Below are 27,369 nucleotides of genomic sequence, written 5' to 3'. Positions count from 1 at the left end.
AGCCAAAATACTAAAGCCACATATATTAAAATTAAACCTGCCTTGTATTATGTTAAGGCTCAGCAAATCCACAGCGCTGTCTTTTAAAAACAGAAAATGTGACGTAATATACGCACTTTGATCGCGGTCCAGCCGAGTTTCTGTGCAAGCTCTTAACCCTCACTTGCATTCTCTCTCTTCATTGGCAGGTTTTGGCTACCTGACCAAGCAGCTGATGGGACTGGCCGGCGGTCGGGTGATTCTCGCCCTGGAGGGGGGTCACGACCTCACGGCCATTTGCGATGCGTCTGAAGCATGTGTTTCTGCTTTGCTTGGAAACGAGGTAAGAGCTGACCTCAGATCAGATCAATAGCTGTTCCTGCCATAATATTATCCCACTTGTGAATCATATGGTGGACTTTTAAGTACTTCAATCATTAAATCAATAAATAATTAAATAGAAAAGTAAAATAATTTTTAGAATAAATGAACACAGAAGCCCCAAATATTTAGAATTGAATGCATGCACGGCATTAAAACCAGTGGACCTGAAGTGATGGTTTCATCATCTTGTCTCTCGAACTGGCCCAAGGCCAGCGTTTCTCTATCCTCCCACCCAGCTCTAGTATAGTCACAGAGTGGATGTTTGACGGGGTGTGAAGTTACTCCCTTTTTCTTGGCCAACCTCCAATGTTGAGCCGACAGAGTCGTATAGTGCACTACAAGGGTGGGAAGTGAAGAATAGTGGTTTACTGTCTATACTCCACAAAACATGACAAATGAAGCATTAGAGCATCATTCATCCACTTGTCTCTGTATCAGAGTCAGAATCATGTTTGCTTTCTTCTCATCTTTCTTTCTCTCTCTCTTTTTCTCTCTCTCTCTGTCGATATACTTTTTTCTCATGTTTATTCAGGGTTTGTATCTCTGAATCAAATATGCCTTTGTTTTGGCAGTGTTCCCAAACCTTTTGAGCTGCCTTGTTGTGTGCTAAGGCAACATAATAAGTAAAATGGAAGAAAGTCTTTTTTTTGTCTTGGTATCTGTTTCCTTGAGTTCATTTGGCAGCACTGTAACTGGGACTTGAGGGGAAAAAAGTTTTTTTTTGCCACCATTAAATCATTTTTTTACCAAACTGAATCATATCAAAAAATAGCACACCAAAACGAAACTTTTTAAGATAGACTTTTACAAAATGTGTTACGTTTTAGAGGAGTAGTTCACTATAAAATACAAATTTCATGATAATTCACTCCACCCACATGTCAAACGAATTTTTTTTAATACTTTTTAAACATAAATATATGACTTGCTCTGCCTCGGAGTGCCTCCATGTAGCGCGTCCACGTCTTTGCGTACTCCGTAATCTCTGCATGCAGAGTGACGTAATCAGAAGTTCCAATCCAGTGTTTGAAGTGTGGGGAAAGAAGACCATTCAAAAATTCTTGGATTAAGATTAGAGACTTTCAAAGCTGCGATGAAAGTGTTTTTTTTTCCTTAACCAACAGCCCCCCATTTAAGTGCAGTAAATGGATAAGAACCCTGGAAATCTTTTCTCTTATTTTTGACAGAAGAAATAAATACACGGACGGCTTTCATGTCTCAATTATCGTGACATTTTTATTTTATAGTATATATACTCCTTTAAGCACGCAGGCTCCGTATTTCTTGCAAGATTTTCATGAATTTTTCTGCTAAACACAAAGAAATGTATTTGGAAGAATGTGGGAATCCAAACAATTCTGGGGCACTATTGACAACCCAGTATTGCCCCAAAACATATTTACAAAATATTTTTTTGTGTGTTCAACAGAACAAAAGAACTTGAGAGAATTTTATTTTTGGGCAAACTATCCCTTTAAAAATAGAAGAGTTGGTCATAGAATCCAATGTATTTGACAGAGTCTTAAGTGAATTGACAGGCCTTCAAACTTCAGAAAATCTATTTTTGAGGGAGTGACATAGCAGCCCGGTGTCAGGCCCTCACTGCCTTTATTTTTAATTGGATAAGGAGGGAACCTGCTGAATCCATCCACACAGACCCAGCGAGACTCTTAAACTCGTTCGATACCAACTAAGTCCAGTGAGCGCGGATCCCGACTTTAACACCCGCGCTGACTTTATACGGCTTCCCAGCGGCTAGCGGAGCTGACCGCTGGGAATGAAAAGTCATTTTGCCACTTTTAGCGTCAGATGAGAGAACAGAGGCCGGTTTTCTGCTGTTATTGTAGCTCTTGAGACAAGCTTGTAAATACATTCCTGGAACAGTAAAAGATCAGATGGCTTTGCTCCATGTGGATTTCAGGGGATGAGAGGAAACTAAACAAAACTGTGCGATGAAGGTTTGTAAGGGATGTTGTTTGTTTGGGATTTAGACGCGTGGATGCGTGTGACCTTGGGGTTCCTTGAACATGTCAAAAAGCAGAAAGCAAAATGTTGTTTAATCTGCAAACTGAATGACTGTCATTAGCCTTGTTTAGTAAACTACAATGGCCAAATATATTTGAATTTGTATGACTGAGTATTTATAGTGTTATAAAGATTAACAGAGGAGGGCAGGCATTTTTAGCTTACCGTAATGTCATTGTGTACCTCTACAGATTCTATACCTATTCTGATGTTATATTCAATAAAAGAGTTATAAAGTGAGGCGCATCTTATTTATACACCGCGAGTTACGCAGATACGCGTCTTCCTTATACAGTCATGAAGTCCGGCTATTTTGATCTGTAGAGTGTGAGGTTTAATGCACATTAGCTTTGTTTGTATTTGTTTACAACGCGATTTGCAGCCCGTTGCACAGAGCAGCTGGCGTCACGTGACGAACGTAAAACATTTATTGGAATCAAGATGCTGGCTCATCAGCCAACGGCGATGGACGATCATCTATCAGCCCAGCCCTATCGAGGACTCAACAGGCACATAGTGTTTCTTTAAAAAAAGATGTTGTATACTACTGGCCTGGCATGCATGATCGCGTTCTTAGTTAAAGTTGTACTTTTGACAACATTTGGACAACATCTGTATGTGAAACAAAAATGCAAAAGTAAAGTTTTAAGTACGTTGTTGTCGTGAAAAAGTACCCATAGATGTTTCATTCATGTTTTTCATGTCGGGCTTTCAAAGGGTCTTTTTACAACCTGTGCAAGACATCAGAAAGAAAGAGAAGCAGATATGAAGTCTGTGGATGTTAAGAAACTGCTGCCCGGAGTGTAATCAGTATTGCAGGAAACAGGTGTTTTATCATTGCATTAAAGGCCACATGCTAACTGAGGTGAAGTATCGGGCAGCGAGGAGAGGCCGTAACTGAGGCTTTGAGAATTTAGGAAAGCGTGTTTTGGTGCGTGTTTGAACGTACACCTCTTGGGAGAACAGGTGCTCATCAAACTTTCGGTCGGTTACAAGAAATGTAAGTCAAGCACCATATAGTCCCAGCTGAGGATGGATGATTGAGCCGGTTTACAGCGACTCTGGTCATTATATTGAGCGTTTAACTGCGCGGGCTGGTGTGAGAAATACACTTCCACTTTTATGGTCAGTGGAGAGACCGAGACGCTGTTATAATGAGGATTGTGTTTCCTTAGAAAATGAGTCTGATCCGGGGAGACTATCGGTGAATTCTCTCGTGGTGAGTAGGCTCATGAAAGGTTCGATTGGTTACATTGTGCTCTCCTCTGACGTTATTCGGACATACACCCGTGACTCATTGATGGATGTGTCCAAGCAGATGTTGTTCTCCAAATTGTGGTCATTAGCAATTATATGATAAACAACGTCCTAATAGGTAAATTGTTGCCAGTCACCATTGAATCCCTCGCTGCATTTACCCGAGAGCTACAGTAAACATGTAAGCTTTTACCTTTGATGCCTGAGGTGGATTTTCTAGAATTATCTGTTTCGTAACACAAAAAGGCTGTTTGCTAGGTCACTGCATTCAGTTAAAACAAGTTTACAGTTTGAGATTTACATAAATTGTAATAGCGGTAGTCACAATTTGTATGAAATTCATGTATTTCTTTTCTGGCCTCTTTTTGGCTGCTGATTCTTCATTATTTATCATTATTCAGAAATGTTAAAAAACATGATAAATTCCAATATTTTAAATGTTATCAAAAATATGTGTTTCATTATTTCTTTCGTAATTACATTTTATTTATGTTTTTTCTTTACTAATTAGCCAGCTATTCATTATAAAGATTTTGTATTAACAAATATATTAAAAAAGGGTTTAATATATAATAAATATATAAATAAATATTAATAAATATTATTTTAATTATTTATTTTGTTTTTGATATGTAATTGTATTTTTATTTATGATTTTTATTAATTATTCAGTCCAAGGCATTTAAAGACACGTTTTTATTAAAAAATTATAAATAAAAAAATATTATTATTTTTTTTCCTTGTAATTAAAGTGTATTAATACTTGCACAATTCATTTTATTTCAGATAGCATATGGATATACCAAAAGGTTTGTGAGGTCAAGAGAAACATTTCACTCAAGTGAACCTAAACTTTAAAAAATAGATGTTATGACCCCTGATGATTTACACTCGGCTAATTTGATGACAAATGTGACATATAACCCTAAATATGGTTGCTTAAGTCCCACCTTTAAAGGTGGTAAAAAAAAAAAAATGAGGCCATTGATGTCAGATTTTTCTTATAATTTGCATATTTTGTTTTGGAGATCTTTCCTAGATACAGTAGATATGACCTTTACTTTTGTGAATGGGATTTACTAACATGGCTTCAGTGAAATGACTTTAAAAAGTTATTAAAAAATTCAAGAATAACAGCACTCGGTTCTCTATATGTATGCTGAAGTGATTGTTTTGGTTCCTGCACCGTTGCTGCGTGTTCTTTCTGAAACCTTATTTTGGATTCCGTCCCCAGTTGGCTCGGCTTCACTTATACATATGTTTGAAGGATATACCCCATTCTGACAAGATTTATATTACCGCAGACGGGTTGACAGAACCCGTCTCAACAAAAGCTCTTCTTTCTCCCTGAGAATGTGAAGCCCCTCATGCTAAAGCCGCCAGGGGGGAATTCAAATAAATCCCACTGTCATGGTGGATGCCGGCAACTGGCATGTGTTTGGTACCTGCCAGGCAGCTTGGCACACGCTGACAGGACCTATTACAAGTTTATAGACACGCGGCAGGGCCGTCCATCACTGTGACAGACAGATCGGACCTCCCCGGCCAGTGCCAGGGCAGGAGGGTCGCGCTCACAGCGGGTTTGGAGAGCTGAGGGGCCGGGGGGATTCCTGAGGGAGCGCTCCAGGGGGACGAGCGGTGACCTACAATCAAACCTCACAGCGGAAAAGTGTGACGGGTCGACCAGCTGGTCTCACACACACACACACACAGATTTTCATTCCTCCACTTGGGATTTTGAAGCGTTTTGGACACATGAATGACAATTACATGTAGGAAATATAACAAATTTTACATATAAAGAATGTCAGAACCAAATTGGTTGTAGTTAAAGTTTTAGTTTTCCATGGTAGTTTTTTGTTATTTAGTATAGTTCTTCCAGAATTTAAAATTCATCATTTATTCAACCTCATGTCATTCCAAACCTGTATGAAGAAGATATTTTGAAGAATGTTGGTATCCAGATAACATTGGTCCCCATTGTCTTCTCTTGTATTGACACAAAAAATATATCTTCTTTTGTGTTCCATAGACAAATAAGCAAAAAACAGGTTTTGAACAACATAAGGGTGCATTAATAATGACAGAAATGTTTTGGGTGATCATCCTTTATTTAATTTGCTACTGAGTGTACTGCTAAGAGCAGACTTCAGGAGTGTATTGCCAAGTCGTTCTTATAAAGTGAATGTCAATGAGATGAAACACTCCATCAACATCATTGAAGGCAGAAGGTGAGGAATATCTTCTCTGAATGGTCATGATGCATGTGTTCGAATCTCTCTCATGTTTAGTGCGTCGGCCTGCCAGTGACTGAACAAGGCTCTTTTGTCCGGCGTGAGAGCTTTGTCTCTGCCAGCCCTGGATCTTGAACTTTTACTTTCCTCCTGACACGCGAGGTACTGGAAGTCCGTGGCAGTCCTCCACTTGTTCAGGAACACACTTTTGTATGCACAACCTCTACGAAAGGGGATTTCTGACTTGTGGTTAGTACGTTGAGCTTTGGTGCTCATGTAGGCAGTATGAGTTCCAATTTGGCTCATGTCATCCCCTGATTCATTTCTCATCCTTTTCTCTATGTATCTCTTTTATTTTCTCAACTTTATTCTACAAACCGGAGAAGCAAAACACAATTTTTTTGTTGGCTTTTGTGAGATTCATTTGTAATGTTCTTAGGAGTTTGAATTTTTTTTTAGAATTGAAGGAATACTTCAGTATCTGAACTTGTAAAGTCTTTTTGTCTGTGAATTGTTAGTTTTACTGTTATTTTTTGGCTGGTCTTTTATGAAGTTTCCTCTTTGGGTTTAGCTCTCTTAATTCCATTCTTAAATGTATTTTATGTGAAAATGATCTTTTAGGGACTTATTATATTCTATTATTTTCACACAGAAGGTTTCATGAACCTTTAATGTTGTCAATACTGTAACCAGTTGTACTATGTGCACAAAAATGTTCATGTTTTGGGGGAAAATGTGTTTTTCGAATTAGTTTCTTTTTTTTTTAGGGATGCCCGATACCAAGCTCACGTACTCGTACTCGAAAATATACACCGATACCAACGACCAATATCCCACGTAACGGACAGAACTGACTGAAATTACAATTACAAATACAATTATTTCTTATTTTCAAAACTTGTGGTGGATTTGTTTCTAATAAAGAAGCTATTCTATTTTTATTAGTCTCACTGTGTTTTGCTTGGAATATTGCCACCTCACCAAAAAAAAATACATGTAAAGGCAACGGTATTGGCGAGTACCAAAAAATACAGTATATTGGCATCCGTACTTGGTCTTTAAAAAATGGTATCGGTCCAGCCCTCATTTTTTATTTGTTGTTTTTATTTGATTTAAATGTCATGACATTATCGTTACATCCGAAATGCAGAGGGGTATGATGGATATGTCTGTCATGTAGCCGCAGAATTAAATCCTCGCCTCTTCCTCTTCACCTCCGGCCCTCGCACCCTCATCTTATTTGTTTTAATTAAAGCAAAACGTCCAGCTCTTCCGATCTCTCCTCTCGCTGACACCACCCTAGTTTCATGTACTTTCTATTTCTCTCTTTTTCATGCAAATGGTTTGTGAAGGAGGAATGACAGGATGCATGCCTTTCCTCAGCCTTTAATGTTTGCACATAAAACACTTGGCCATACATTTTCTTGTTTTTGGTGCGGGGGTGAAAAAATGCAGCCGGGAGCCAGCGGGAAATGGAATCATTCCACAGCAGGAATGCAGCGTCGTATACTGACTGTTGCCTCCGGGTCCTGGCTCGGCTGTTCCCTGAGCTGTCGTGAGGGTCTGCCAGAGCTCGGGATTGTGTTGCCCACGCGCCGTGAGAAAGCACAAAGCCCTGCATTGTCTGCTTTGTATAGGGTCTTTGAATATAGCATTCAACACATCTGTGAGAATGTAAATACAGCCGTGTTGTTGCGTTTAATGCCAGGTAAACAACCCAATGAAATGGAATAACAGCATCATCTTTCAGTTGTCCAGAAGAGCACATCCATTATACAGTTAAATAACCGAAGGTCCCCAGGTCAGCCTGGCCGATATATCAGTCTATCATGAAATCTTTGTGCAGTCAAAGCTGTAACCTGACAGATGTGATCTTCATTTCAGCTGGACCCTCTCCCAGAAGAAGTGCTACAAGAGAGGCCGAACTCCAACGCTGTTCAGTCCATGGAGAAAGTGCTGGAAGTTCACAGTGAGTTTGAACTTAAAAACAAAGTGCAGACAAGAAATCTTGCGTTCTGCGTGCGTCTCTCTAATTGTTGGTTAAGGCTTTATACTTAGTTAATATTACTTTTTAATATAATGGTCAGTCTTATTTTTTGTCAGTTAGTAATGCTAATGTATACACTACCAGTCAAAAGTTAGGAAACATTTCTTGTTCTATCGCAACTTACGGTTCACGGGGACTTTAAGCATACGTCTTGAAATGAAAAGATGTTTTAGGATTATAGAAAACATTTCAGTAAAGTATTTCAGAACTTAGTGTACATTTGTAACGTTTATACTTGAATCTCCACTATCTGTACTATTATATATTTACTCCAAAGCTGCTTTGCAAAAAGATGTGCTAACTGAATTGAATTCATGCCTGTGCATCACAAATCCGCGTTTGTCTTGTTTTTATATTTAAATTCTGACCTTTGACCTTGATTTGTTTCATAGGTAAATACTGGCGCTCACTGCAGCGCTCTGCATCCACTCTGGGCTACTCGTTGCTGGAGGCGCAGCGTTGTGAAAGCGATGAGGCGGAGACCGTGACCGCCATGGCCTCCCTGTCCGTGGCCAACAAGCACATGGGAAAGAGGTGGGCTCATCTCACACGTGCATGTCTGCTTCTGTCAAACGTGTGCTGAAAGTGTTATTTTTCAAACACTGTGTGTATTTATAAGCATGTGAACGGCCTGCGATTGGCCAGCTGAACAAGTGATGCTCAAGCGGGAATCTCTGAATGCAAGCGGCTGGTGCGAGGCAGACGTCCAGCATCGCTGGGCTTCTGAGAGACACTGTCTGCCAGAATCATAATTGAAAACACACAGGCAACATTAAAGACAGATGCTTGGGGTTTCTGGACCTTCCTTCACACTCAAACTCTTTCACACATTCATACAACCTTGCACAGGTTTACACTCCTGTGATTTTCTATCATTTTTACGAGGGGCCCAGGACCAAAAGTGCATTGGAACCTGTTGTGTCTTTTGGTTTTCCTGTCATAGTCTTATTCTGCATTCACAGATTTTGATCCGGGGCAGGCGCTAGAATCATTTATATGGTATTAAGTAAATACATCTTTCTGCCAATTTTAGGGTCGTAAACCTTCTGGCACTACCAACAGTTTAAAAATGAAATCGAAAAATGGGCAAGAAACAATCCATTGACTCCTTAGGTCATAATTTTATTCCAGGTTTTGTTGAGTGTTTTAAATTAGTTGTGGTAGGACTATTAATATTGTCTTACAGTTAAAAATGTGTTTTCATGTAAGCATCTTACTCAGCGATCACAAGGAGCATCTCAGATCCGTGTGAAACAGTTTTTTTTTGTGTGGAAACGGCACGATGCTCTCCTGTGTTTTGCTTGCGTATTATCTAATTTGAAACCTTTCTGTGTGTCACCCAACAGGACAGAGGAGGAGCCTATGGAAGAAGAACCTCCATTGTAGAAGGTCCGCTGAACTTCCATGGCGACCCTCTTGGCTCGGAGCCTCTTCAAGGCCTCTGACCTCACTCTGCTCTCTCCATCCGTTTCATTTATCGCCGCGCCTCCGGCAGGCAGCACGACGTGTTTACTTTGAACACAGGAACTGAAACGGTCTGAAGAAATTTCAATAACACCCAGAGTGCAACCGTAAAAAAAACGTCTCAGCTGGGTCTCCGTATGTGGCGGCGTCTGGGATGCTGTACTCGGTCTGTTCACACGGGACACTTACTTTTGAGCAGAACATAGACTCACGTTCCATTGTTAGATCTGAGAGCTGGTGCTTTCGACAAAAACATTTCGTTTTCTTACTTTCCAGAGCCACTAAATAGCCCACGTGACTGATTTTGGCTGTGGGCCTCATTAAGGCCGCATCCTTTTTGTTGTTGTTTTTTATATCTGTTGTCTGTCTTGTCTTTTCTTTGCGAAAATTCTGACATTCATCCCATTTGTCATCCAAGTTACTGCTACGCTTAATTGACCCCGGAGGGCGGAGAACGAGATGTGAGATTAAGAGTGAAGAATTCTGGGAAACCCCACACAGAGGCATGAGAGCGACGATGCGAGTTTGTGCCTTTTCCGAAAGAGTTTTCGGAACGGATCGAGAAGAACATTGCCTTAAACTAGTTACAGGAGGGAAGACGTCACCCCACCCCGGTTTGGATTTTATTTTTTGGATGGGCGGGGACACGTGAGGGGTCAAAGGCCGGCCTGATGATTGGAGAAACCCTCTGCATGTTTACCAGGAACTCCCTGCAGATATCATCGCATTTCACGTGCATCTTACGTTTTTCATTTTCTCGTGCTTGTGATGGACATCGCATAACTTCAGACAAATGAACTTGAAAGGTAGTTGCCAGCTATCCAATACGCAACCGCTTTCAGTCCACTTCTTCAGTGCTTTAGAAGGCGAGCCAATGTAGCGACTTGTTTCAACTCTAATGACCAAATACGCACCTCCACTTCCTCAAAGGGTTGACCAGCATGCACTGTTACGGAACAGATTCCATCTGCCAAGATTCCATTCAACCGATAAACAGCAGCATCTACGAAAAAAAAAAAACTATTGGAAAGCATGAGTTGACCCCGGTAGTGCCACTAGCTGCATTCACATAGAATAGGGCTGTAATGACGACGTGTCAATCACAAATTTGTGGTTTAAAAAAATTCACACTATAGAACTCTATATTTTTCCTTTTCTCAACATGTTGTACTTTTATAGCGACGGACATCTAGTATTCCGATTTCTTTACAGTTAACCAAGGGCACTAGCGTATCCACTCACGTTATTCTACTCAGCAGACGGTCGACTTTATTGAGGCCGCGAGGAAAAGGGCTGGTCACCGATTTTAAATGTACCACTGAGCCTTCAGATGTGCCACCTGGTGTGATTTTCGTGCTGGTGTAAAGCGTTACCTTTCCTGCCGTCCGGCCTGAGCTGAGGCTTTGATGCTGAGGGCTTTCACTAGGGGCAGGTGCTACAGAACATGTGCTTGTCACATGACACGAATCCAGGAAGTAGCGGGACCACCAGCTTCCACTCAATCGTAAACGCCTCTGAGACAACTGTGATACTCGGACAATCTGCATGGGACTCTTGTAGTTTTGGAGCTGTACCCCACACTTAGAGGGTCGGCGTACCGACGCTTCTGAACAGCACATAGAACTGTATATATACGCAAGTATGCATGCTCACGGTAGAACCTTTGGCTTGACTTTGATTGTACATTTAACTTCGATACTGGACTGAATATGAGGTGATGATTTGATAACCCTCATGCCTGGGCTCACTGCGACTACCTTTGGCATTCTTTAACCGTGTGTCGATATGAGACACGTTAAGGTAGGAGATTTGACTCACCGTTGCCATTGTTCCTTCATTTTTATATGATTCGCCTGTCACTCATGACTACTCCACTTTGGGCTTTGTGCCCGTTTCTTTTGTGTTTTGTCCTTTGTTTGTTTGTTTTGTACTTTTTCGATTGTTTGCCATTTTGTTTCTGGCCTTTTTATAGTTGACAATGTGTTTTACATGCTTCAGATCGTTCATTTCTTGTCTTAGAGAGTAACAGCCCTTTGCAGACATTGTGTGGGGATGTTTTTTATTTGTTTTATTATTTGTTTGTTTTTGTATGCGGTGGGAGGGAGATGGCTTTACTTTGTATAACGATTCCAACTATTGTGTATTTACTACGTTCTGTTCATAGTAGATTTATATTGCAAAGATCTATAGATATATTATATATGATAAAGTTTGCAGACTCGGAATGAGAAAATTAGTATTGCAAAGTGAAATATATCAGTAGGTGGTCTGGCTTTGCCCGTTACTGGTTCCACTATAGGCGTTCAAAGCTGACATTGATTTCATTCCTTTACAGCAACAGTAGTTTGGTTTCATAACCACCTAATGGAAACACTCGTGGTTTCACTCTTTATTCGACATTTGACCTTGATAAATTCAAGAAACAAAAAGACCACGCAAAATTTGATGGACTTCAATTGGTAAGCATTCGTTTGTTTAGAGCAAGTTGATGCTGACATCACGAATGTTCTTTGGGTAAATCAAAAATGGATGATGTTATTTTTGTCCTTTCGAGAAGTGACAGTTAAGGTGGATCTCACAAAACCAGTCGAGAAGATTGTCATGTTTTTTTACACCCTGCAATTAAAAGAAAGAACTCGGAAAATTAACTTGAATAAAACCAGTAATGTATTCAAAACACAAATTAATTAATATAGAATCATTGCTGAAATAAAAGATATAGGGGTATGTTTTATAAACATATATAAACCTTTTATAGAGGTCAATTTAAAAGTGCTTTAATATTCACGTTTTGTGGGTGTTTAATTGTCATGGAAATAATTTGACATTACAAAACTGCTGATCCCAAAAAAGGGTGTTTATTTTCTTGATGCAAAATAAAAATACTTTCCTTTTAAACTCATTTTATTCCTTTTTGATTTCACGGTGAAATGTGACATGAATGTGGTTTTGTGAGATTTGCCCATCAGCATTTGTTCTATTGATGTCAGTTTTTCTTTTCAACTTCTGTTTGTAAAATCAGTCTTGCTGTTTAAAGCATCATCTTTTTGGGGCCTTTTGCCAGGATCATGTCCAAACCACGTCTATCAAATCTCTACCGAACTACTTTCATGAAAGTGCAAAGACTGACGTTGATTAAAATCGTCTTAGAAATGTAAAGCAACATTCCCAAAGAGTTTAGTAGTAAGTGCACTAAAACCCAGAAGTCAGATCTTCACCACAGAACACTTTGCAATAACCCTCTGGATAACAGCAGCCTATCTATAGTCTTATCGGGTTCATCTGAATAGTCCTTTTAGTTTTGTATAAAAGAATAAAAAGCATTCCATTTGATTTCTTGATTTTATTTCTTTAACCTTTGACATAATGTCATTCCTGCTTATTTACCACGAGGTCTGGCCTGAGCATCATTTATTTGCAGGCCGGAGTTGATTTCATCGTCTTATCTTCTCAGCTGTAGATTTCTGCATGGTTTGTGCGTCGGCATGCCCGTCTGTCCTGTAACATATTTGCACAGAGGAGGAACACAGGAGGTTTGATGCTTTTACAATTTTGGAGGACACGAGAGGGAAGTTTGTCTTTTCCTTCTCCGTTTCTGGTCAGTACGCAGATAGAACGATACTCTTTGTTTCCTACAGATGTGCTTTTTACTTGTTTAAAAAAAGAATGAATGACTTTTGAATATTTTACAACAAGTTATTGAGCACTTGTGACATACAGACTATAGACTTTATTGTATTTATGTAGAGCCTTGTTTTAGGTGAACTACGCACTACACCACACATTGGATTGACCGTGTGACTTCTTATGCTTTGTTTTTTCCCTACTTTTCCTCTGGATGTATTTATTGGGGCTAGAGGAAGACTAGGAAAAGATTAGGGTTTGACATCTGGAATCATCTAAGGGCTTTTCCAGATGCGTGACGGATATATCTTCAGTTTGTCGAAAAGATAAAAAACACACTTATCAGCCAGTAATACCTGTGACCACTGTGGCTCGAGAACAGTTCTAGGTTTACAAAATGTAAGAAATGCATATTATTTTTGTCACTTTGTTTTTCCATTGTTACAATAGAACTTTTCTTGGGACCTTTGCTCTAACGTTTGTCTTTGACATCAATTATAAAGTACCTTGTTTTTGAAAACCACAATGTCTTGTTTTTATTTCTGATTGCATTCTGACTTGTCCGTTCTGCTCTTTTGGTAACAATGATACTAATTTAATCTTTTCAAAATAAAAATGATGGTCAAGGCGTGCATGACGCCTTCTCTGCGACATGTAAAGTAAAAAGTGTCTAATTCTGTGTTTTTATGATATTATGGTGTTTAGGCCTTAGGGGGCCCAAAAGGTATCTCTGTACTTTTACAAATCAAAAAAGCCCCTCTCTAATATGCCACATAATGTTGAGGTATCATTTATTTTTTTACCAGAGGAAGGTGAATAGGTGATCCATTCATTTAATTGGAGAAAACAGGAAACCTTATTGATCATATTTGGCTATTTTTGCAGAAAAAAATCAATTCTTTAAATTCAGCTGAGATCCACAATGTGCAACACTATCAGCATGCTCCAGCATCCACCATCATCCATTGGCTCTTGTAGTTATCCACAACGATGTAACCAATAAAAATGCTTTAATCAAACGAACAGAAGTCTGCTGTTGTTCGAATATCATCTTGTTAAACCTCAACACCATTACACTGGGAATTTGAAATTCTTGTAAATTCAACCACGATTTAGTAGGATTTAGTGCTTCTTGTACCATTCTGAAGGGGCTAACAGCCTGTGCGATGGTAAACGCTGAGCTCCTCATTTTACGCTGTAATTCTGTGGTGCGCTGTTGAGCGATGGGGATTTTCTGAGATTCTGTTGCATGGCAAACAGCAGTGCACCACAATAAGGTTCTATGAAAAACTTGTGGAGATATATTGTGTGTGGGGAGAGCGGTGCAGGGATGCTTAGATGTTCCACGGTATTTAAGTCCTGTGGTTTATTGTCACAGGCATCAGTTCTCAGTCTGTTTGCCTGAAGCACGGAACTTCAATGTCAGACACTAAGAATATAAATACGTATATATAGATAGAGATAGTTTTAGAGTAAATGGGACCTCTGGATTCACCCAACTTAGATTTCTCGTGACAATCCAGGATTTGTTATTGAAATCTGTTACGTTATTTTAGAAATGCTTCAAATACTGTAAAAAATATCAGTTTTGTTTTAAAGTTTTCAAGAATTCGAAAACATTTATTTATATTAATTCTTGTTCATTTCAGCATTTACTAATACATTATTAAAAACAAACGTTGTCATTGTTAACATTAGTTGATGCACCATGAACTAACATGAATAACTGTATTGACGCAAACTACCATTGACAAGGATTAATAAATGCTGAAAAACAAAGTTGTTCATTGTTGTCTAATGCATTTACTAATGTTAACTTATAGCACCTTATTGTAAAGTGTGACTGTTTTCCCTTAAGGAAGACTAGTTTTGCTCCAACATATTTATAAGATAAGCATTTAAGACTATTTTATTTCCATCAGTGTATATCAACGTTTTTTATGACGTTATTGTGACTGATCAAATTCCAGACTTTGAAGAAACAACACAATCTATTGGCTATTATACAAGGGGAGGAGCCATCCTAACTTCCTGTTTTCGCGGAAATTGAAGTGTTTGTGAAAGGCTGTCACCAGAAAGAAGGTTCAAAAACGGATATATTTCAGATAAAAATGTATCCTAAATTCCTAACTACATATTTTAATATCATATTTTTTCATTTGTATTCATTGATTGAAAAATTCTCAGGTTGTTAGATTATACAGCCGAGGGAAAAAATTAAGAGATTGTTTTGAATCTACTATTTATAGGTATGTGTTTAGGAAAAAATATCATTTTTGTTTTATTCTGTAACCAATTAGCAATATTTCTCCTAAATTTTTAATAAAAATATTGTTTCTATTTGCATTTCTTAGCAAAAAAAAAAGAAAACTCGAGAAACAGACCAAAACACCAAAAGATGCGTGTGTTCAGACCACAAGTACCGCAAAGAAAACAAGTTCATATTCACTTTTAAGCAATGCAACATTAATATTTATGCATGCATTTAGGAAAAGTAAAAAGACTGATTTTATCACAGTTTTCGTTTCTTGTCATGCTGTGAGCATTTCACATTGCTGTTGGATGGCTTTGTCAACCCTGAGGTTTGATTTTCTTGAAATTCAACAGACACTGGATTGAAATGACCACTATACATCAGAATAAGCTTTATTCGTGTGCACACGCACACAAGGAATTTGTTCTGGTTGCAGCTGGCGAATAAAACTTATTCTGATTAAATCCTGATTAAATTACAATTTTAGAATGGTCTCTCAACTTTTCCGTGGCTGTATTGGCAGCCTCCTTTCACTAATAAACTACTAAGGTACTGTTATGTTTTTTGAGGGGACCTCACAGTGTTTGTGTTTTGTCTTGATCTGATCTGATCCTCAGAGAGAGCACTGCCCCCTCTGTCCAGGGGAGGGCAACAGCGAGGATGGGAGTTTACGGTAGTCAAGACGGGGATTACCAGCTCATTTAAAGGAGACAGGGGTCAGATGCCTGTCCAAATATACAGGGCCAGGTTAAAGCAAGATGAATCTACAGAGCAAACAAAGCATCACTGTGCTTGCTGAGCATCATTCAAATAAACATCTGATAGTGCAGTTAATTCACCTCTGTCCCCTGAATCCACCACAGCCGAATTGGCTGTTTAGGCTATTAAACTGAAAATATACAAACTATGCGTCACAAACCATCCTTGAATATTCATAAATCTGGCACCCCGGGCAGCATGGCATGTTTGAGCTCATATACCGCCACGCTCGCAGAGCCAAGTGTGAAAGGAGACGCGAGAGACAATATTTACCGTCTTGCAGGTCGACAAAAGATCATCTTTAAACAACATGACAGGCACAAAGGTGACGTGAACCTCAGGAATGTGTTCACACTTTGGTTTCCTATAGGGAGTCAAATTGAGGTGAGGGGTAGAGAATAGTATAGAGACTGACGGTAGTTGACCAGGTCAATGAACCCGGAGACCTTTGCTCTGTAGCCGGGGTCAGATAAGTCCAGTGCGGTTGTGGGGACGTGACCAGAAAAGCAGGAGACAATGCTTGCATTTCTACAAAACTTCTTTATTTTGTATTGCCATACACCATAGCTGACCCTCCTCACGGAGAGGCCCAGCCAGCCCTCATCAAAAATACAGATAGGCAGTCTTTTCTACCCAGAGGGTCAAACCAAGTTCACTGAATGGGTGACAATTGAAATTCATATACATACAGTAAAACTAAACCATAATTAACAAACAAGTTAAATAAATGATTTTACATGAAAGTAAAGTATTTTACCTTACAATAAGTAAAAATAATACCCAAAGTAACAACAAGAATAAAACATTTACACAACACATAACACAACCCCCCCCTGCAAACTTAATAAATGAACCAAGCCTACATTACCCATAATTACTGAGCATCAAATAAAAAGGGAACCAGGAAAGCCGCACACCCTCTTAGACCCCGCCCCCCAGGACCATGCTGCAGCCATGAACCCAGAGTTGAAGGTATGAGAATTAACACAACTTCTAAATAAAGTAAAGAAATGAAAACGACTTGTGTCTTTCTTCCAATCTAATGTGCACCTTAGACTAGAAAAAGAACAGAAAACATTTCCAGTAAATTAACCCCACAAACATGTAAACAAAATGATAGAAACCTAATCCACACATTACTGAAGGTGATGTGAAATCTTCACAGCGGTCTATATATTTGATTTAAGACCTTGAGCTCGTTCTCAGTCACAAGGCTTTACAAGGCATCTATTTCGACAATTAATGAGTTGTGGAACAAACTTTTTACATGAAACAAAAATGTTATGTTTTTAAAAAGGTTTGTTTCTTGTAGACCAAGACTTTACACTGGAACCAAGTAGTGATTCCAACAGAGTAGTAATATTGTAGTAAAAAACTATGTTTTGTCAAATCAAAGCAAAATTATTCAAATTGCGATAAAAAACATATTGCAATAAAGATTTAAAATTAAAAAGTTGACTTCTCTGGAAGCTCAAGGAATCTCAGTGCACTGCCCTAAAAACCTGTAAGTAAAGCTCTCATGAATTTGATTTCAATAGAAGGAAAATCACAACTCCCACACTTTAGAATAAGAAAACTTGCTGTTTTCATATTTAATGACAAATTTTCTTTTACCTTGAACAGTTTTCTTGGTTTTCGAGGCTGAGCTCAAGTCATGCAAACCTGTTCATGTAAATTCATTACAGATAAAGCATTTTGGATTTCCATCCATTTAATGGCCCTGTGTATGAAATTTAGCGTCATCTAGCAGTGAGGTTGCGAACTGCAACCAACGGCTCACTCCACCGTTCACCCCTCCCTTTTGAAGCACTAGAGTGGCTCTCGCGTTAAGATGTTGTCGCGTTTTCGCTACTTTGCCATAGGATATAATGTATTCACGAAACATGCTCTGTAGAGAAGTTTGTCCTTTTAGGGCTACTGTAGACACAACATGGGCAATTATGTGTAAGGGGACCCTTGGTGTATGTAGATAGAAATAGCTCATTCTCAGGTGATAAAAAGACGTAGTTATGTATATAATATATATTCATTTCTTTCAATAGATCCTCCAAAAGATTACACAATGGACCTTTAAAGTTGATTAGACTAATTGTTTTGCTATCCAAACTAAACAAGTTCATTACCCATTTTAGGGTTGTGACCTATTAGTTCTCACACAAATCATCTTCCATCTTTTTGCTACCTCATTTGAGGCGGCTCAGCCTGTCATTACAGTCTCTTACATTAAAGAAACGCTTCTCACCAGAGCATCGCTAGCCAAACTTCTTGAGTTCTTAATTGTGGCTCTGAGGTGGCGGACAGAGCCAGCTGCATATCTGAGCCAAATTACAGATTAGCTTTACGGAAACTGAGTGATATGACACAAGCCACAAGACCTGCGCTTCACCCAGTGGGTGTGTACCAAACATCATCCATGCAAGTTACTCTCTGTGTTCCAAACCCTTTTCTTTAAAATTAGATTGAATTCTGACTGTCAAGATTAAAATGAAATGAAAAGGGATAAGTAACGGACGTTCTGAGTTATATGACGTTTTGAATTGTTTATTTTGATTATAATTTAACTATTAAACATTGTCTTTCATCATTTTGCATCATATGCTGACTTCATTGTATAAGCTTCGTCTAGTGCCTAACACCTCTTTACCATAGTAAAATCATGCTAATCATGCACTGTAAGACTTTGCTGTAATTTCGCAGCAGGTTTGCCAGTAATTTACTGTAGATTTAATGTACAATTTTGTTTCAACCATAAACCACTTTTCATTCATAAAACAAGACTAAATATCCTGTGTCACTTTTCTTGTTATTTATATGTATCGTAATTTAATACGTTTTAAATATTTTTACAGAAAACAAGAGAAAAATGCTTAGGAAGAATGTGCCTGTGCTAATGATAGTCTCCTCCTGCTCGTTTTGAATCTCAAAAGTCAAAGTGTTTTAATTTTGATTAAAGTTATTAAAAACCAATGTAATGTATATGTATAATGTATATTATAAAGTAGTTATTAAAGCTACAGTAAGTTACTAGCAAACCTCCTGCAAAAACTACAGCAAAGTTTTACTGTGTGGTTTATTGCTCCATTAGATCAGCTGTCAAAGTTTTTCTGAAAACCGTGATGTGCCAAGCTTTTTGAAATTCTCAAATATTTTAAAAACCTGCGCTCCAAGTTGACTGTCATCTTGAGGCTCAGACTCATGTGCTCCGTTTGGAGAGCTGTGTTGTGTTTGCTTGTCTTTGCTGGGTTTAGACTAAGTCTGGTGCCCACCCTGAGAGACCGCAGGTAGAACATATCTGTGTACCGACCCATCGCCACATGCACAAAAATCCAACTTGTGTAATGTAGCACGCAGGACGCTCCAGGTGTTGCCCTGAGAGTAAAAAAACAAACACACCTCAAATGGGGTGAGTTCACACACACTTTACATTTCCTAGAGGAACATTTTCAATATTGACACAATGCACCTCACTGTTTGATTCTACATTGCATCTGAACTTCTGAAGGACTGTCAAAAATGTTTACTATCACAAAAAAAACGAAGGGGAAAGGTGGCTCTCAGGGCGCGAGCCATATTTTTCTCATTAGAGAAGAGTGAGCACAAACTCAGCCCGCGTCAATTTATGCCTGTTGTGTTTGTCCAAATTACACAGGTGACCTAACCCCTTCCTGCCCTGTGAGATCGAAAATGGAGGGGGGCGGGATGTGTCCCCTCGGAGCAAGTTTAATTTCACCCCCCCTTTACACCGCAATTCCCCACGGCTGGAGTAACCGTGTAAAGAGATGTTTTACCCTCAGGCCTTCACATAAGGAGTCCATTACCGTCTCTGTGCATCTCTGCTCTGTAACCTCCCCGGTTCTGATGTTTGATCCTCCAGGAACACAACAACACAAAAATAGAGTAAATTAAACAATTATTTGAAATTGATAATAAGTGTTGCTTTGTGAGTCAGGCGTCACAATATTTACGGAGTTTTGAACAAGGTATTAAACTTTGGCTCTTGGTTTTATAGATGTAGACATAAAAATGAAAGATAACTGTTAAAAAATGTGCAGCTTGTTAAGAAGAGGTGTACATTGACTTTTTGACAATAAATATCGATAGCTGCCACCTAGCAACTGCATAGCAACGCACTTAAAACCACTCGGAGCAACTTTGGCGAGCACATTGCACCACTTGTATCGTCAGAAACTGATGTTTGTCTCTAAATGTTCAGTTTCCATTTGATGTGATGAGAATCTTTGGTGTGTGAGCTGTTTATGAATCGGTGCCTGTCATACTCTGTTTTGATTGATCTCTTTTAAGGGATTTATGACAATCCATCCCAAAACAGTTTCCACTTCAAAGATTACTCCGTTCCTTTCTAATTAAATTCATATCGCATTGTAAATGTAAATGTAAATATCGCTTGATTTGCACAACATACATGCTTATTTACATGCTAAAGCATTGCAGGGGAAATAGAGAGGAAAAAAGGAAAATATTAAACAAATTAATAAAAATGTATAAAGACAGCTAATCAAGAAAACTAAGAAATTGCGTGGTACAGATAATAAAATACATTAGGTAAAATCTGATAATACAACTTCTGAGGTGTGTGCTGTATATAATGGATTTGTTCACTTCTCTCATTGGTGGTAGCTGTATGTGATTTAAAGGAACGATGCATTATATTGTGTCATATAATACATTTTTGAGTAAAATCTCTATTTTATTCACACTATTAATAAAATAATGTAATGTGAGGGTTCACGCGTATCCTTTTACTTCAACTATTATAATGGAATGCAAACAGTCCTCTCTTAATAATACTTTCCAGAAGAGGGCTTTCTTAATCTTGATTTTATTTATTTTCTTACCCACCCCAGAAATGATTAAACCTTAATATAATATATTATAAAAATGTCATCAGCTAGTGCACCTCAGGGACCATTTGTGTCTTCCCCTTGTTTTATAACACCTGCAGTCGGCCAAGAATATGAGCAACAAGAGACACAATCCATAACTCTGCCCCGCCCATATTGAACATCAAATGTATTTTGAGCATTTTAACCTCAAAAGTAGACAGCGTGCCTCGTTTATCGCATTGTGGATCATAGACAACAATATTTATCAGTGAATTGTAAACAAAAATATTTAAACAACAATACCTACATGCTTAGCTTTGTTTCTTACACACCAGATTTGGAAACTAAAATAAACTTTCCTTAAAGTTTAAATTAAAACTATTGATAGTTTTTTACTTTGTTGCTAATATGTCTTAGGCCATTTTAACCTTTTTCTATAATATTCAGATTGGATGCCAAATTGAGTGTTCTGTGTAGTTGCCTGATGTATAGACGGAGACAAAAGAACTGTATTTGAAGTAAAACTCTTTTTGAACATTATAAAATGAGAGGAAAAGTTCACATAGAAGGCCGCTCGATCTTTGGAGATCATTTAAGTTCTTTGTTTTGTGATGTCTGCTGGACTTCTGGTGTTTCTCCAGGCACCTGGATGCCCCGATCTTACCTCTCTTTTTGCCATGTATCTGGAGGTACATACTGTTCCATAAACATTCTCGTTTTCCCCTACAGTCCCTTCCTGGCTGTTTAGATTGTTTACACAAAATGTAAGCAGTCTCCACCTGTGGTTCCCTGCTGAACAGTTCTCGCCGTGCAACACTGCACCTGTGCAGACTTACACCTGTCCAACCCCAGATCCCCAGACTTCCATTGTCAGGATTCACTGTCCTTCAACTGTGTCCTGATTTGATCTCCGGGTCGGTGATTCAGTGCAGACGTTTGTATGCAAAGTAAGGCCAAACATGTGTTGCATTGCCACGTCATCTTCACTTGAGCACGAATGCTGTCCAGCGGTTTCGTATATTGTAGACTCGGAGCAGTTTTAGGACAAGAAGGCCAGTATGGCTCTCTTGAGAGTTTAGTTCGGGATGCTATGGGTGTTTGTATGGGATGAGTGTTTTAGTCATTTTTCCTAAACAATACTGCCAGACACTCTGGACACTTATTTTCATCCTTAAACTATCTGCACTGTTGAATATTTGTGTTTGTAGTTCTTAAGAATATCATTTGCTTTTTAAAAACGTGAACTGAAGTATTTTCTTTTGTAAATGTATATAATAGAGAAATAAGTCATTATTTGTTATTTAACATGGTTTTATTGTATCAATAAATGTTTTTGGCTGATTGATTACACATTTTTTACCATAGCTTACCAAATACCATGTTTAAACTACGGTAACTGTATGAGCCCATTGTGAATTGTGATAATGATTTTGCAGGGGATTTCAAGAGCTGAGAGTATAACAAATCATCAGTAATTAGAAAGTAAATATATACGTTGACAAAAAGCTTATATACATTTTAAAAAAATCATTGTATAGGTTAATATGTGTTCTACAGAAACTATAGTTCTGCAGAACCACAGTTGCCAAGCAACATAACATCTTATAGCTACTTTTATAATGTTCTATTTGGTAGACTAATGTAGCTCATACATTTATTTTACTTGCTTTTTGTTCGCATACCATCCCTTGATGACGTATAGTATGCCTAGCTATAATTTTAATATACACAGAAGGTAAAAGTATGCCACTAAGGTGGGAGACTTTAGAAGGAAACGTGCGCCCACCCCCACACTGTAATGTAATCTTGGCATTAGTTTGAACATGAAATGTTTCCCCGGCGCATGCAGCGTAAACCTTTACTTTATCCGTTTTACTGCAAATTAAAATTTTGTAGCTTTTTCCGTCTGATTTTACGGGAAACATCTGGGACTCGCACCGCGCCGTAACTGCGGCCCGAGGCGCTTTGGCTCTGAAGAAAGGCGGTAATAATGAGACATTATCAAACGGGCTGCCGGTGCAGTCGCGCTCTCCCTCAAATCTATGAACACACACACAGCAAAACGTATTTTCTCTCTCAGATCATTAACATTTGTGTGTGAAAATCGCACTTTTTATTTGTGTTTGCTTTATCTTTATCGGTCACGTGCACGTTTCGATGAGGTCACTTGGAGACGACAGACGCATGAACTTAAATTCTTTACTATGTCTGCTTAGTGCACCCCAAACACCAGACAGCTCAACATTGTTTAGTTTAAGTATAAAGTTTCAAAAATTAAACTCGAGATAAGGGTCACATTTTAAAAGAGCACCTGGAGAGACCTGCGTCGGGCGGCTGTGTGTTTTGCAGGTGCACGGAATAAAGGGAAAAGTGTGAGAGTGTGTAACGGGATGGCTTTCACTCTTTCACCGCACTTTACACGTTTTTCTTTGCGTTTCCCCATCACCAAAATAAATTATTTATGCCTTTAAACCTTTATTTATAAACTTTTTTTTTCAGAAGTATGACTTAAAGGTTCATGCGGATTATATCATAAAACCTACTTTAACATGAATTAAGTATATAGATGAATAAAGTATATAAAGAATATAGCCCCCTTAAATTTAAATAAAAAATTGGAAAAATTACCACTATTTTTTTAACCATAGGTTTTGTAAGATATTTAAGCCTAATGAAAAATTAATTTAGTCTGGTTGTTAAACAGGAGAAAATGGGACCTTTTGAATAAAAGTCCCCAAGCTGGAGTCTGTTCTTTGAAGTATTTTCATCAAGCAAAGGCTGGGAATGAGGCAAACAAATGTTTTGTGAGTGTTAGTGTAGATTTATAAATAAAGAAAGAAAATGTCTAGCAGGGGTCCGGTTTTTAAAGGCTTGTGTGGTTATCTGGGGTTGTTGAGGAATTCGCCTGCAGCCATCACCTCAGTAATTTCTCCTTATTAAAAAGGACAAGCGTTTTATAAGTTTTGAGGTAAAACTGCCTGGACTTTCTCTTCAGCTAATGAACCTTTTTAACATGTTTTCTTTTTGTAACCAATGCTCTTTATAAATGTCCCTTTATACTGAATTACAAATCCTCAGATAACAGGAGCGAGCTATTGTATTGCCAGGGTCCCTCATTACATTATGTGAACAAATAAATCAGAACATTTACCCAAAATGTTCAAAAATATGTTTTAATAAATAAGCAAAATGTACAATGGACAGAATTTGAAAATGTTGCATAGGAAAGATCAAACGAATGCCTTAATCCATGCAGCGTACTTCGAGAAACTATTGCTCTAAATTGCATTGGTCCCTTAGCTGACAATACTCACAGGTAGCCTATGTACAATAGTTTTTTTGTTTTTATATATATAAACTCTTCTGTTTGGAAACAAAAACAAAATATAGTTTCAAATGGCCTGCACTATCACCATGGCGACAATTAGGAATAACTTGTGAAAAGATTACATGTATTTTTTTTAGACACAGGAGACGTCATCTATTTTTCTGTCTAAGCATAAGGATATAAAAGTTCCTTTTATTCTGTCCTTCGGGATACTCAAGTCCGTAGGTGTGATCACTGAATGTTCTTTTGCCATTGAGGTTTAGAGGTTCGTCATTAAATCCTTTGGTGTCTTCAAAATCAGTGGAAGTAAACAGTCTGTGGAAGTAAAACAAAACCTTAGTTTAAAAGATGTAAACCAAATGAATAAAAAACGCTTTAAATGCATGTCAAAACCTTTAACACTGAAACATTAGGGTCGCCCGTGGTTAAACACACAGATTTACTTTAAAATGTGGAGAAATGGGAAGCTATTAATGATCCCATTATTTAATTCTGAGTGGGAGCACATGCTTGCACAGGAAAAGGCTTGGTTCAAACATCTTACACAAATCCCTTGGTGGAATTACGTCACTGGAAAATAACTGCATTTTAAATAAGGTCATATGGCATGAAATTCAAAGCTGTACACCTGTCTGTCTGTCTGATTTTTCAGTAGCAGAGATTTCTTTAGCCAACTAACGGTTTTTGATTGTAACACTTTTGGATAGCCGGCTATAGCATAAAAGAGACCACCTTTCCTACAGCTTTACTGTATACAACCATTTAATATCACTAAATGCAACAAACCAAAAAAACTCTCATACTGCACTCTCATAACTTTTTCTTTCAATTTATTTACTGATTATTTAAAGATTCCTATACTGTATGGTTGACCGAGGTACGAATGTTCAGTTCATACGCTTTGTTCTGATATACCACAGACTTTATACCGTTTGGTCCAGGAAGAGATATTTACCTTTCGGTCATATTAATAAATACTCACATACGAATACATTTTAGGCGGAAATCTTGCAATTATAGATGTTTCTGGTTTCAGTGGTTTCTTTGAAGTTATTTCAAAAGCATAAACATGGTTTAGGTGGTAGCTTACCAAAAAGGCAGGGTTTTCATGAACGTTTTTTGGAAAATCCTCTTCGTATAGAAATAGTCAGCTTAAGTTCTGCATGTTCTTTTGCCTAATATTGACGAATGTACAGTCGAATTGCAAAGACACAATAAATGAACAATGTAAGAAGACAGTTTGTATTTTTATTACCATATTAAATCTTTGCGGATATCCTATTTTGAGATTTTATTCCTGTGGCTCACGAGAGGGAAAACGTTCCACTCTTAATATAAATGACCCGTGAGCTTCTCACGCTCGGGTCGTTATTCATTTCAGAAGACCTGGGGACTGCTGACACACAGTAAATGTTAATGTTTGTTTGAACTGGATAATAGTCGGAAATGTTTTACCCAGCCTGACATTAACTTTAAAAGAAAAAATGAGAATTTAATTTCTTGTTAATGCAAAGGAATATACAGCACAACAGATGTTCTTGCTATTTGGAGAATGTTTTGCTTTTAGAGAATTCTATTAGAGATTTCCTAAAATTATAGTAATGCATATTCATTTACTTAATCTATTATTTCCCTTTAATCTAAATTGAGTGTTTTGTTTTATTGAAGAGTTTATTTCACTGTATTCAGAATAATAATAGACATAGTTTAAAATGTGAAATCCTCCTGATACCCTCCTGCATTTTTCTCAACTTTAGTAAACTTCTCTGTTAATGTTTGTGACACCATACAAAAATGTGGGGGTGTGGCATTATACCAATAATAACAGTAATGATAATAATTATTATAAATATTGACTGAAATTAAAAAATAGTATATTAAGAAAAACAAAAAAACAACCTTGCAATAGGGCTATTGTCTGGCCTGTCCTTTTTAAAATCAAACACTATTATGGTCAAATAAAATGTATAGTGTGAACATAATATAAAATTTGTTCTCGTTTAGTATTACTTTTTCATTATTGTTTTATAGTATTATACATTATTATACTTAAAAATCCAGTCCTGCATTCAAGTGAACTTAACTGTCAGCCTCAGTGGTCCTCAAGGTCAATCAGAATTTCGTTAAAAGCAAGTTACTACTGTAACGTATCCACAAAGAGCTATAGCTCGACAAAGCAACGTTGAAACACGTCTTTTGCCCAAACAGCCATCACTCTACCCACCCGTTTGGCATCGTATGTCCGGCTCTCGCTGCTAGTGGGTCGCAGACATCGACCACGCGCCCTCCATCCTCCACACCGAGAACGCGTAACTGAGTCTCTCGTGCGCGACGTAGCTACAGCTCGACATCTTGTTGTCCATCTCGTCGCTCTGCAGCACCTGACAGAGGAAGTCAATGTACCTGGAGGCGAGCTTGAGCGTCTGTATCTTGCTGAGTTTATCCGAGGGGAGCGTGGGGATGATTTTGCGCAAAGACGAGAATGCCTCGTTGAGCGACTGAGTCCTTTGCCGTTCACGGACGTTGGCGAGCACTCTCTGGTTCTGCAGCTCTTCGTAGGATTGAGTGCTGCTCGGACTGGGTTTTTTGTTCCGTTTGGATACTGAACTGGGACTGCTGCTGTCCGACTTTTTACTGTGTCTCCTTCTCTTCCCAAACTTTTTCTGCTGCTGTCTGTCCAGCTCCTCCTCGCTGGTCACCAGGCTATCCACTGGGGAGACGGGAGAACTGGAGCTCTCTTCCATTTCTTGTTTAAAGAAATGCAAGTATAGAGGAAACGCGTTCTCCACCTTCGAATCCGTGGTTGGAAAGTTAAATCCGACGGGCAAGAAAGAGTTGACTTTGTTTGCGTTTCGTCCTCCTGAAGTCCTGCGCTGTTCTGTCTCGTTTTAGACTGCGACTCTGCTTCCGAAACTCGAGCTTGGCACAGTTTTCCTCCCGCAGGAAGTTTTTTCCTAATTTTTTGGGAAACTTTAAGCTAGTCTCTGATGCTAAATACTAGTCTGGATGGAGGGGGAGGAAGCGCTGAACTATGATTGGTTGACTAATAAACAGGGAGGACCAGTTTTAAGTTACACTGCATCTCTCCGCTAGCTGTCATTCAAATTATGCTCCACTTTTAACATTGAGGTTTCAGACAAGGTTTGGATTTTCTGTCTCTTTTGTTTTAT

At 38.4% G+C, this 27,369-nt stretch overlaps 2 protein-coding genes across 5 annotated transcripts in view; one reads left to right on the top strand and one right to left on the bottom strand.

Moving 5' to 3' along the window:
* hdac4 (histone deacetylase 4) overlaps positions 1-14,015 on the top strand; it is a 155,441-nt gene extending 141,426 nt beyond the window's left edge. For all 4 annotated transcript variants that reach the window (XM_056754256.1, XM_056754255.1, XM_056754258.1 and 1 more), the window contains 4 exons: positions 189-322; positions 7,764-7,848; positions 8,319-8,460; positions 9,273-14,015. In XM_056754256.1, coding sequence (XP_056610234.1) covers positions 189-322; positions 7,764-7,848; positions 8,319-8,460; positions 9,273-9,312 — 401 coding nt within the window. In that variant the 3' untranslated portion in view covers positions 9,313-14,015. The remainder of the gene's footprint in view (positions 1-188; positions 323-7,763; positions 7,849-8,318; positions 8,461-9,272) is intronic.
* Positions 14,016-24,028: 10,013 nt separating this feature from the next.
* twist2 lies at positions 24,029-27,146 on the bottom strand. The gene is made up of 2 exons (XM_056755308.1): positions 26,424-27,146; positions 24,029-24,514 (listed from the first exon to the last, which is right to left on the bottom strand). Exon 1 carries the CDS (start codon positions 26,941-26,943, stop codon positions 26,455-26,457), a length of 489 nt encoding a protein of 162 aa, XP_056611286.1. The 5' UTR covers positions 26,944-27,146; the 3' UTR covers positions 24,029-24,514; positions 26,424-26,454.
* Between the last annotated feature and the right edge of the window lie 223 nt (positions 27,147-27,369).

Source organism: Triplophysa dalaica, chromosome 8 (assembly GCF_015846415.1).
Source record: "Triplophysa dalaica isolate WHDGS20190420 chromosome 8, ASM1584641v1, whole genome shotgun sequence".
In the NCBI taxonomy this organism is placed as follows: Eukaryota; Metazoa; Chordata; class Actinopteri; order Cypriniformes; family Nemacheilidae; genus Triplophysa; species Triplophysa dalaica.
Note: the sequence above shows the minus strand (reverse complement) of the source record. Positions and strands in the feature narration are given on the sequence as shown.

Coding starts and splice junctions, on each gene's coding strand:
- twist2 (XM_056755308.1), bottom strand. CDS start 26,943: ATGGAAGAGAGCTCCAGTTCTCCCGTCTCCCCAGTGGATAGCCTGGTG.